This window comes from Corylus avellana, chromosome ca6, assembly GCF_901000735.1.
Source record: "Corylus avellana chromosome ca6, CavTom2PMs-1.0".
Taxonomy (NCBI): Eukaryota; Viridiplantae; Streptophyta; class Magnoliopsida; order Fagales; family Betulaceae; genus Corylus; species Corylus avellana.
The window spans coordinates 23,539,556-23,551,122 of record NC_081546.1 but is presented as its reverse complement, the minus strand read 5'-3'; the positions used below and the strand labels follow the sequence as shown (position 1 = coordinate 23,551,122).

The window sequence follows — 11,567 nt, the reverse complement described above, 5'->3', positions numbered from 1 at the left end:
GAGATGCTAACTGCCTCATGGATGAGATAAAGAAACAAGTGGAATCTAAGCAGCTTGAGTTTCCCCAATCAGATCTGATCCAGTTCATCATATATCTTTTGCAAACGTAAGTTGTATTTTATTTTTATTTTATATCAATTCAGTATTAGTAGCAGCTGCAGAGGATGGATGCATTTCTTTAGTGCCAGCTTGATGAAGTTGGCATGCAATGCAGGGTTGCTGTACAGTTTGGAGTATGTTGATATGACTGCTCTATTATTCAAATGCTTGCATTTTTTCAAGTGTGCTCAGTATGACAATTGTTTTATTAACCTCCCTTCCTCAAAAAGAAAAAGTTGATAAATAAAAATCAGGTTAGATTGTTAGTGAGATAAACAGAAATACTACTAAAATAAAAATCAAGTTAGATCATTAGTGAGAATAACGGTAATACTACTTCAAAAGAAATTGATATTTGAATATAATGATTGGAGAAATCAGGAAATTTCTCTAGCCTTGTGTTCTGCTGGGGAATTACTAAACTCGTGGAATAACAAAAGAAATAAGAAAAGATAAATTTGATATGACATTTTTTACCATGTCATCACTGGAACAAAAATGATAACCGAAAGTGAGTCTCTGATTCATAATCCATAGTGCGTCGATCTTTAAATGGTGATGACTGGAGTGACATTACATTCAAACTTCAAGTCTTTCTCCTGCTTCTGCTCCAACTATTTCTGCCATGCAAGCTTTAAGTGGAACATAATTTCTGTTTCGACACCATCTTTTGTGAAGGTAGGTTGTATCATTTTAGAGAGATATAGTATGATGATCATTGATTAATCCAAATATTCTTTCCAATCCAGATTGCAGAGAGATGCTTTGCCTCTTTTTAATATGTTGAAAACGAGTTACAAGACAAGCATAGAAAGGGATCCTGCATTTAATGAGGTGTGCATTTTCTCGATTTATAAGAATACATCTCCTACTAGATATAAAAAGTTATGCCTTATTCTGTTCTCTGTCAATTTTTTATTGTCCAAGTTCTGAGTGCGTTGAGCTATTGGCGTCTTTGCTTGATTTTATTTTACTTTATACTTAATTATTTTGGCCTAATTTTTGTGTTAATTCTAACATGAAGATTATGTTTTAGTTTGTAGATGAAATTGCTGAGAAGTTCTATGGAGTGCGGCGTAGAAATCCTCTGCAAGGAGTGTTTGGGGATATCTTTAAGGTATTATTCATTGCCTTGAAGTGATTTTTCTATGGACTCATATTTTTCTACTCTTAAGTTATCCAGACATTTGTAACGTATCTATAGACAATAAAACTTTACAACCAACCCCTTTGTCTCGGAAAAATTTGCAATGCCCCCCTACCGTTCAAATTAGTGTTTAAACTAATACTTTAATGATCATATACCCAGCATGTGAGCTTGGGTCAAATGCATTTACCTTCACTTATCACTTTTGCTAAAATGATCGATTGCTTCTCTCTTCCCCCCAACTCGGTCAAAACCACCCATCTCTACATCCAAATAAACCCTCACTTCACAAAAACAGATAATCTATTGTACTTTCTCCCCCTCACTTAGACATTTCCTCAAACACTCACAGTGGGCACAACTCTCTCTCCTACGCACCCCAAAAGCAATGTGTCTAACTGAAATGCTTCTTGTGTGGACCTCTCTGTGTTACATTGAGCCCTAATTTAACTGAGAGCATATTTGAATTATTTGCTCTAATTGAAAAGTGAAAAGCAAAATCTTCAATGCTCTTATTCTGTCCTTCATAATATTTTACTATCTCTGCTATTCTACTAGAACTCTTGAAGCTAGTGGGTCTAGAAAATCCCAAAGAATAAAATATTCTATTAAATAAATGATCTCCTAAGGAAAGAAACAATTTGTGAATATCTGTTGTGCTAATGCAGGGTGTCTTTTTTTTTTTTCCCATCCCCCATTTTTATCTGGTCTAGTATTAGTTTTCTTTTCCCTTTTTTTTTTTTCTCTCTTTCTTAAGATGGTAGAGAAGGGGGAAAAAGGGTTTTTGTTTGAATAATAACAAATGAATATGAGACTTAGTAGTAGCAGAACTCTTTCTTGAGATGCTGACATTTATTGTGCAGATGATGGGAGGTGAATAGCAATGTGACACAAGTTCAATCACTCTCTACCTCTGTGATCCTGCAACTACATTTTCTGTGCCATCAAAAGGAGTAATTGATCTGTATGGCGCATCCTGCCCATTTTTTTTTAGTGTTTCTGGGTTTCTACTGATTGTAATTTTATTTTCTTCAGTGAGGAGAAAAAAAAAAAAAAACTTACCATTATTTTTTAAACCCAACTGTATCCTTGCTTACTACACAAAGTCTTTGCTATGGGCTTTTATTATTTATTAGATTATTTGAATTAGGTGCATGTTTCTTCATGCTTTGCCTGAGTTTTTTTTTTTTTTTGTCAATGCGGGGGAAGGGGGAATTATAGAAACATGAAATACAAAGGGGATAGTGCCATCCTAAGGATAGTGGGGAATGAGTCAAATAAATGACTCAGCCCATCAAAGAAACTGATACTGCCAAAAAAGGCAGTTTCGAACCAGTAGGGGATGGTATCAACATGAACACTTGCTGGGATAACACGACCATCAGTAGTCTGTTGAGGGTAACAAACATGACCATCAGTGTTATACTTTCCACTATCTAGAGGAAGATTTAGCAAAAGAAAAATAAAGGAGAAAATGTTTCTAGAAAATCTAGATAAAGTGGTCCGTTTCGCTAAATTGTGAGAGTAGAAATTTGCGTACTAGGGAACCTTAAAAGTTGACTAGCTATTGAGGAAGGCTAACAAACCAAATATGTCTGAAACTAATGAGGAGATATTTCGACATGTGAAAGGTGGGTGTATTGTAGGCCAAGAACTACTGTTGGAAAGTCCCTTTCTAGGACTATGCCCTGTCTTAATTTCAATGGTTTGAGTTAACTGCAAGCAAGGCTGCAGTAGCTTTACCAACATTTAAATCACATGGGTGGCCGGTGGAAGGTGATTGCGGGGCTCATCTGCTTTGGACGGCTTAAGATGTGAATCAAATTGCTTGGAACATGTGGGTCTTACAATCTTGACAATTCCAATCGAAGGTTCTGGGGTTTTAGTTTTTCCAAGTGTTATATACCAGTGGTTTTTATAGCTGTTGATTTTTCCATCAATGGTGCATGCTTACTCAAAGGCAATCAGTCTATCCCCCTCTTCTTTAGTTCTTATCTTCAATAATTTCTAAATAATATGATTACATCAAGATATTTATAGCCGTGATAATGCTATCAAAGCACCTTTTTTGGGTGAATGGCTAATTTTTCTCGTTTATCTTAACCACAAAGTGTAGTGTAGTGTAGGCAGCGCCAACTGTACTAGTTGCTGTAATTTTCAAACAATAACATCACCCATCAATTTTCAAAATTTCTTATATTCTTCTTTTCACACCAAAATTTGATCATTGTGTTGGCTTTCTTTTAAAAATATCTTGATGCCCATGAAACTTGGGGCGGGGCGTAATTGCATGTGTAACGGCCCGACTTAAATAATAAGTTAATCAGTCGAATAATTCATGTGACACTACTACAATAATCTTTGATGTACTGTTACAATAATCTTTGATTCTTGCAGCAAAAATTGCATGTATTTTTTTTTTCTTTTTGAAACCGCAAACTCACTTTTATGATTCAAATTGAATACTAGAGCTTTAAATTGAATTTACCTTACGTAAATATTGCAAGTGGAAAACTGCGAGTCCATGCAGTAAGTAAAGCTGGGCAAGCAGGGACGGAACTACATGGCCCCTCGGGGAGTCCCCAAAAATTTTCAAAAAAGTCCTTAAATTTTTTAAAAAATTAAAATTTTACCTCTAAATTTTTTAATTTCCCCCCACTCCCCCAAAACTTCATTTATCCTTAAATTTTTTAATTTTGTCATTCCCAAACTCCAAATACTAATTCCACCATTGTGGTCAGAGTCTATGATTCTTCCGGATATCGGGTCAAATCATATTTACCTTATTATAACTTCTAGAGCATTATATATATATATATATAGAGAGAGAGAGAGAGAGAGAGAGAGAGAATGAAAAGAAGCTAATGTCTCACTTTCAAGGGAAGTGGCCAGTGATCCAATGGTTTATTTTTAAATTAGCAACCTAAAATCTTTCCCCATTATAAAATTATGAAAAATAGCTAAATAAATGGGGGAGGAGTAAAAGCTGAAAGCAAATGGTCGGCAACGGGAAAGTGACGAAAGTCCCGTACGAAGGATGCGTCGGTCCAAAAATAAATAAATAAAAGAAATCGTGAAAAGATGTCACGTTGCAATTGGGGTTGGCTGTTGTGTGGGGACCGATTGGTACGCTGGCCCACTTGGGCCCCGCCATTCACATGCCCGCATCTTTATGCTCCACATGCTCTCCCTCCCCGTCCTATTCTTCTATCTATTCCTTCCAATCTTTCTTTATTTCCATTTTTCTTCCTTCTTTATTTAATTAAACTATTTATTTTATTTTATCATTTTACACTACTAGAATAAGTGTAAAATATCTTCTTATTTTTTACATTTTTAAACAAACAAAAAAAAAAAGACAATCCTTTTAAATCCTACTCAATATTCCTTGAATTATTATCTTTAACATCCAATTAAGAAGGGCTAGAAGGCTTCATTTTATAAATTAAAATAAATGACCACAAAAAAATTATTACAACACTAATTCACACAGAGTAATGCTAAAAACAAAACCCATGTCTTTTTTGCGTCCTCCCAAAAATTGACGTGTCACAGTTTGATCAAAATTTAATAGTAATTTATCATAAATTCAATGATCATTTTAAAAGTTACACTAATTTTAGAAAAAACAAAAAAGACAGAAGGATGTCATATTGTCATTCAACATTATTCATTAAAACAAACAAAAACAGTTTAATTTTAACCATATTAAATTAGTTTTGAGAACCATAACTTAACTAACTTTTTTTCCAAGATTTTTGGGGGCTATAAGTTGATCTTGTTTATAAAAAAACAAAGACGGAGTTTGAATTCAAGCTCTACCATAAATAAATTAGTCAAGTTTAAATAACCGTTATTCGAATCTCGAACAATTTGTTGTTTAAACCGTTAATAATCCAAATAATAAGCCTATCTATCCGAATAAAGCGAGATTTAAGCACATGATTTATTTAGGTTCACTCTTTTATATTTATTGTCTGAATTTTTATTTAAAATAATTGAAAAACAAATGTTTTGGCCACGCGGCGGGATGTAATTGGGCGTTGAGACTCTTTCGCCGCGTAACACGTCGCGCCACCTGACACGCCCACTCTTTCTCCGAACATTTTTCCTCGTGAAGCGTTCGCGCGCGCGCGCGCACAAACTCTCAAAAAGGGCTCGGAAAATAATCAAAACAAGAAGATAATTCTAAAAGACGCAAGCACGAGGCGCGCCACGTGTCAGACCGGCCGTCACTTAATCGAACCTCGAGCGCCAAGGACCCACCAGTCCCCGAGGTTCGTCCGCGCACGTGGTCGCTTATCGGCACCACCCGGTCCCCACACAGTGGACCCACCGGTCACCATCCAGGCATCCACCCCCACTCAGAAACGTATCTTGTCCATCGGACGGCCAAGATTTCGCATAGGGTATTATTCAAGAAGAAGCTCTCGCATATTTCACAAGCTCCACTCTCTTTCTGTGTTGGACGAAGCAAGCATTTTCCCACATGGTTTAGAAGAAGCTTTTCTTTTATGCTGCTTTTCTTTGCTTTATTTTGGTTATAGTTCTTGGTAGAATATTTGGTGGGTTAAGCTTTTTGTGGGTTTTGAGAGAGAAAGAGAGAGAGAGATATGGAGAGGGATTTTCTGGGTTTGAGCTCCAACAATGTTTCAAAAATGGTGAAAGAGGAGGCCAACGGCAACGATGATTCTATTAAGTCAGGTATGGCCGTCATGTTTCCATTTCAGCTTTGTTCATTTTGGTGCTTGTTATAGCTCGTTTTAGTTTTCAAAGAGTTTTTGAGCTTTTTCTCTCTGTTTGGTTGCTTGGAGAACCTGGGAGAGGAACGAAATTATGATCTTGAACTTTAGTTGTTTTTTCTTCTGGGTTAATTGTTTGAGGCAGAAATAACATGCAGAAGGTAAATTTTGATTGGAAAAAATCTTGGGGTACAATATATTCAGCACAGGGTACAAGTTTATAAAGCATAAGGTATACAGGCTCTTGTCGGTCCTTTTTCTTGTTGTTCAAGGATCTTGAATATCTTCCCTTGAATATGTTTTTAGTGAGCTGTAGAAAATAAATAGTTATATTTTTGTATATTTTAAATTGCTAATTTGCTCTGGGGGTTTTAACTGTGGGTCAGTCAATGAGAAAAGTATGCTGTTGGAGAGTTGGTTGGTTGTAGAAACATCCTTTTGTGTTTGTAATGTAAAGAAAACTTTGGTTTTATTTAAGATAAATGCTCGAAACTTGCTCACACGTGTCATGTCATGTCATGTTAGTTGCTAAAAAAATTTAACATTGTCCGGAAAACGATCATCTCAATTTCAAGGAAATTTAGAGTATTCATTTAGTGCATTTAGGAGGACAATATTGTCAATTTTATTTTTTGGGCAAAATGTTTTTGACAGTATGCCCTACTAATTGTACTAAATGGATACTTTCCATTCAAATGAAATGGAGAGGATCCGTTTCCTCCGATTACGTGTTGACTCGGGTCAGCAAGCTGTAAAAGCATAGTCCCCCATATATATATATATATATATATATATATATATATTAATTTAATGCCTTATGCTTTAATATTAAAATTTTTCTTTTCCTGCTTTTGCTTGTTGCATTGGGGATAGGACCATGTGTGCTTGGTAACATGCGCATGAGGTGCTTATTGAATGTATTAAATTAATGAGTCACGTTGGGTTGCCTATATAAAAGAGCATAGTTTATTATTTCTAAACAGGAATGCCTAGCCAGATGCAACAAGTTTATAGTAAATTATTTACCTGTTGAAAAAAAAAAATTTTAATAATATATACTAAAATGAAATTATTGTGCTCCTTTGTTTGGCAAAATGCAGTTAAAATAATGCTTGTGATCACAAGGAGTTGGTGATTCTTTGTTTTATAGTTCTTAATTTTACTCTTCTCTGAAAAGTAATATCTGGACAGGTGCTACCAGCATTTACAATAAAATACTCCCAAAGAAGCGTTTTTTATAAAGTATAATAGCATAGTACACCTTACTGTCTTTGCTCCTTATTTCAAAGCGTGAAGCTCAATGTTCTTCTGACCAATTGTTTAAGGTGTTTTGGAGATATTCAGTTCATTTAGGGTTGATCATAGTCTTTGAGGCCATAATTTGTTGTCTTGCTCTTTGGCTGCTTAGTAATATAAAGTAAGTTGACAATGTGCTGTACTCTTTTTGTTTGTAGTGAACTTTTCTTGTTAAAGATTTCTTTTGTTAATGATAGTTTAATCTTTTGCTTTTGAGATTATTGTTGCAAGAACACGTTGAGAATATTTCACTCTGTTACTTATACTTACCTTGTAAGAGAATCATGATTCTTGTTGGCACATAGTTTTTAGATGCCATTAATTTTATGTTCTTTTGGAACATTAATTATATCAAGTTGCTACTTTTAAATTTTGAGGTATTCAAGGAATTTGTTATCAGCATGATAGAATAATGGAAACGCCGGATTATTGCATATTTATATATACCATATCTGTTCTTCACTTGGGGTTTCTAATCATTCACATACTTACTTGGGCATCACTTTCCATTTTCTTTGATTTTTCCAGCAGTGCTGAGAGGTTCAGGGATGCAGTGGTCATTCTCAAACAAGATTTCTGCCGTTCCTCAGTTCCTGTCTTTCAGGGATCCTCAAGAAGATAGGCCCAGAAAGATTGTCCATGATCCAGTTGCATCATCTGGATTTATGACTGTTTCAACTGCTGATGTTTTTGAATCTAGCCAGAAACCATATTCTGGGGTAATCCAGGTTTTTTCTTTTGCTCTTCTCTCTCTCTCTTTTTTGTTCTTATAATTTCCCTCATGTTTTTTATATTAAGAATAGTTATTACAAATTATTTCCCTTCTTAAAACAAGTGAAGTTAGTCAAAGGTCATATACCTATACCTTGTCTTCAAATGTTAGGACTTGTGAACAGTATTGTCTCCTTTGTGAATTGCAATATATCTCTAGTTTGTTTGGTTCTGTATGAACTGATTTATTTTCTCAATCCTATCTTGTACTGTTTTAGAAGAACTTGATTGTTGATAAGCAAATGGGGAACCACTATGCAATGAAAGTCTATCCTGTACAACACCATGATGCACATTCGGTTCATCGCCCCCAAGAAATGAGAATATTCCCAGTCTCCAATCAACAAAATCAAACAAGTACGGTTGCTTTGGGAACTACTGTTCTCCAATCTCATCTTGCTCCCACAGGCCAGAACATGGTTGGTTCTACCATAAAACCACAACCTTTTAGAGTTGCAGCCCCTGTTTCTTTTCTTCCATCTACAGGCTCCATTGTTGGCAGCACTGATCTCAGGTATGTTAGTTTCCAGTATTTGCAGTTCTAATGAGAAAACTACTAAAGATACTGAATCAAAACTGTCATTTTATAAGGATATGGAGAAGCTCAATCGAAATTGTTCTTTTTGTAGGAGTCCTTCCAAATCCTCTGGGGCACCTGCTCAGCTGACCATCTTTTATGCTGGTTCAGTGAATGTTTATAATGATATTACTCCTGAAAAGGTAATCTATGTTTCAACGCATTCTCTGGTCCCTTTGTTAAACTCAGTGTGGAACCTTTTTTTTTTTTTTTTTTTTTTTAAATTCCTTATTTCTCTACACAGGCTCAGGCTATTATGTCATTGGCTGCAAAAGGGTCTTCTCCAACACATCATAATACACTTTCAACAGCTCAAGTGCCTTCCCCATGTAATGGTTTGATTAAAAACCAGTCCCAAATCATAACTCTGTTGCCAGGGCTCTCGAACCCTCTCACATCGCAAGCTTGTTCTCAGTCTGGAGTAGGAACAAGTAGTTCCAATGAATTAGTGACAGTCAAGCCAACTGGAGCTTCACCATTTTCTATTAACCATTCAGAGCCTCCTAAAGCAGTCAATCTGGCAGAATCCGCTGCAACAACCTTAATTCCAACAGGTATAACTTTGTTTGTTTTGTGTACAGTATATATATGCCTTGGCTTCTTGATTCATTGTCGAAATTTTCATCTGTATAATTGATACCCTGCTTTATAAACAAGATGATTGATACAAGTATAACAAGACCTTTGTTTCGTGTTCACAGTGGCTTTGCCTCAAGCACGCAAAGCATCCTTAGCTCGATTTTTGGAGAAGCGCAAGGAAAGGTAATTACTAGCTTGCTTTTCCTTCAGGCTGAATTTATATTTTTGTCTGTCCATTTTGAGATTCAGTGTCCATGAGCATTTCAAAAGGCTCTGTTTGCCTTTTGGGTTCTTTTTTTGTTCATAATTATATTATGCTTTCTCCATTGTGTTGAGAATTGGAGCTTTAAAATTTTGTTTGTGCATATTCAGGGTGATGCTTACCTCGCCATACAATGTCAGCCAGAAATCACTAGACTCCAGCACTCCTAGATCTGATGGTTCCTGTCCTCTCACAGCAACCAATTAGCCAGAAATAGAGACACAAAGAAGAGTTGCTCATTACTTTTAGAGATTTCAGGAGAGGTCTTCATTGACATTGAATTTTGTTTTTTCTTTTATTTTTATTTTCAGCTCAATTCTTTCACCCAAGTTTTAGATGAATTTATTAGTTGTATTATTCTAGTTTTTTTTTTTTTTTTTTTTTGAAATTATGAATGAACTCATTATCACATTTATTATGCTGTAAAATTATTATTTCTTAAATTGGTATGATTTAATCTGCATCCTCCACATCTGTTGACTTTCAAGTGGAACAGATTTTGGGCAAGTGGTCCCTAAGGGATAGATCAATTGATTGTAAACCACGCATAATGAAGCAGTGGTTATTAGTTCAAATTCCCGCTCCCCTTCTTTTGTGTGGACATGTCAAAAAAAAAAAAAAAAATTGGGCAAGTACATGTGCAGAGCATGGGAGTACTTGTTAATAATGTTTTGTTTTTGTTGTGCTAATTATTTTATACTTAACTACTAAACATCCAGGTATATTATTTTAAGGAAAAATTATATTTTACCCCCCTAAAGTTTGGGGTGATTTGTAATTTGACATTCAAAGTTTCAATTTTGGCAATTTACCCCTCGAAGTTTCAAATTTTTGCAATTTGACTAATTGTATCTAAAACTTTTCATATTGTCCATAGTTTTTTATTTTTTTTATTTTTTATAAAAAATTAAAAAAATATTTAGGGACGGCCAACCCTTTGGCTATTTGGCCATTTTTTCACCCTCAAATTTTATTTTATTTTTATAAAAATTAAAAATTAGGAGCAATATGAAAATTTTGGAATAATATTGGTTAAATTGCAAAAATTTGGGACTTTGGGGGGTGGATTGCCAAAATTAAAATTTTGGAGGTTGAACTGCAAACTGCTTCAAACTTGGAGGTAAAATGTAATTTTTCCTTATTTTAATGAAAACTTGAAAGTTTGCAATTAGTCATTCAAATCAACATTTGTATTCCTTGCTTGAGCTCTTGAAAAGAGGCAGACATCTGGATAATTTATATGACTCTTATGAATAAGGGGAAATTGGATTTGGCTTAGGTGCCGTTAAAAAAAAAAAAAAAAAAACTCTTATTTTTTATTTTTTTTAAAGGTGTTGAGATCTAATTTCTTTTTTTTTTTTTTCATAAAAAACATGGAATTAGATTTGGACCATTGAAAGAACTATAGGAAATGCAAGAGTTTTTTTTTTTGAACAGCACGTAAACCAACTCTGTCGCTTATGTTAATATTTGAAATAAATTATTAAATTCACTCTTTTTATATTAACTTAAGGTTTTTGGGTAATTGGCAATTTAACATAGTATTGTAGTGTTCATAAATTGAACCAAAAAAAGAAAAAAAAGAAAAAAGAAAAACACATAGTATCATAGCAGAAAATTCTAAGCTTCGATTTTATAATTTCTTTACTATTTAAGTTAAATGTTTTACCTGTTGGACTTTGTTTAATGAGAAAGAATGTATGTTTAGATGGGTGGAAAAAAATGTTAAAATATTAATTAAATAATTAATTCTTTATTAGCTTTTATGATATACATGAAATGATTGAAGAAATTTTTTGCACTGGCGTGCTAGGCACACCGCGTGCTCTTTTCATTCACCCTTGAAGATTTGAAGTCAGGTGGGCCTTACTGAAGTGGAATTCATGTTTATCCTTTATGATTGTGATTGAATATATATTTTTTTTTATTTCAGATGAGTGAATTTAAGCCATTGCTGCTGGATCTCATGATTTCTTTTCAGGGGGACTTGATTGCAACTCTTCTCACTAATATCCAGTTAAATTTTGGGGTACGTGGGATTGATTAGTTAAGTATGATTGATTGATTGTGCAGGCATATTACAATGAATAAAAA

At 34.5% G+C, this 11,567-nt stretch overlaps 2 protein-coding genes across 5 annotated transcripts; both read left to right on the top strand.

The window, feature by feature from the left end:
- The first annotated feature begins 6 nt into the window (after window positions 1-6).
- Window positions 7-2,401, top strand: LOC132184420 (protein GET4-like). Its single transcript, XM_059598046.1, has 4 exons — window positions 7-106; window positions 849-933; window positions 1,136-1,216; window positions 2,110-2,401. Exons 1-4 carry the CDS (start codon window positions 18-20, stop codon window positions 2,125-2,127), a joined length of 273 nt encoding a protein of 90 aa, XP_059454029.1. The 5' UTR covers window positions 7-17; the 3' UTR covers window positions 2,128-2,401.
- A 3,236-nt stretch (window positions 2,402-5,637) lies between these two features.
- On the top strand, window positions 5,638-9,995 carry LOC132185681 (protein TIFY 6B). Of its 4 annotated transcripts, none has more exons than XM_059599456.1 (7): window positions 5,638-5,950; window positions 7,813-8,003; window positions 8,277-8,569; window positions 8,685-8,775; window positions 8,877-9,186; window positions 9,334-9,394; window positions 9,584-9,995. In XM_059599456.1, exons 1-7 carry the CDS (start codon window positions 5,860-5,862, stop codon window positions 9,678-9,680), a joined length of 1,134 nt encoding a protein of 377 aa, XP_059455439.1. In that variant the 5' UTR covers window positions 5,638-5,859; the 3' UTR covers window positions 9,681-9,995. The 4 variants fall into 4 exon arrangements, with proteins under 4 accessions (XP_059455439.1, XP_059455438.1, XP_059455436.1 ...); XM_059599455.1 differs by having other exon boundaries at window positions 5,639-5,950; window positions 8,274-8,569; XM_059599453.1 differs by having other exon boundaries at window positions 5,639-5,950; window positions 7,816-8,012; window positions 8,274-8,569; window positions 9,584-9,994.
- Window positions 9,996-11,567: the final 1,572 nt, after the last annotated feature.

Bases quoted from the DNA above. Each gene is read 5' to 3' on its own strand.
- LOC132184420 (XM_059598046.1), top strand. From the start codon at position 18: ATGGATGAGATAAAGAAACAAGTGGAATCTAAGCAGCTTGAGTTTCCC. The intron at 107-848 runs GTAAGTTGTATT...TTTCCAATCCAG, and splicing joins ATCATATATCTTTTGCAAAC to ATTGCAGAGAGATGCTTTGC. The intron at 934-1,135 runs GTGTGCATTTTC...ATTATGTTTTAG, and splicing joins GGGATCCTGCATTTAATGAG to TTTGTAGATGAAATTGCTGA.
- LOC132185681 (XM_059599452.1), top strand. From the start codon at position 5,860: ATGGAGAGGGATTTTCTGGGTTTGAGCTCCAACAATGTTTCAAAAATG. The intron at 5,951-7,812 runs GTATGGCCGTCA...TGATTTTTCCAG, and splicing joins CGATGATTCTATTAAGTCAG to CAGTGCTGAGAGGTTCAGGG. The intron at 9,187-9,333 runs GTATAACTTTGT...TCGTGTTCACAG, and splicing joins AACAACCTTAATTCCAACAG to TGGCTTTGCCTCAAGCACGC.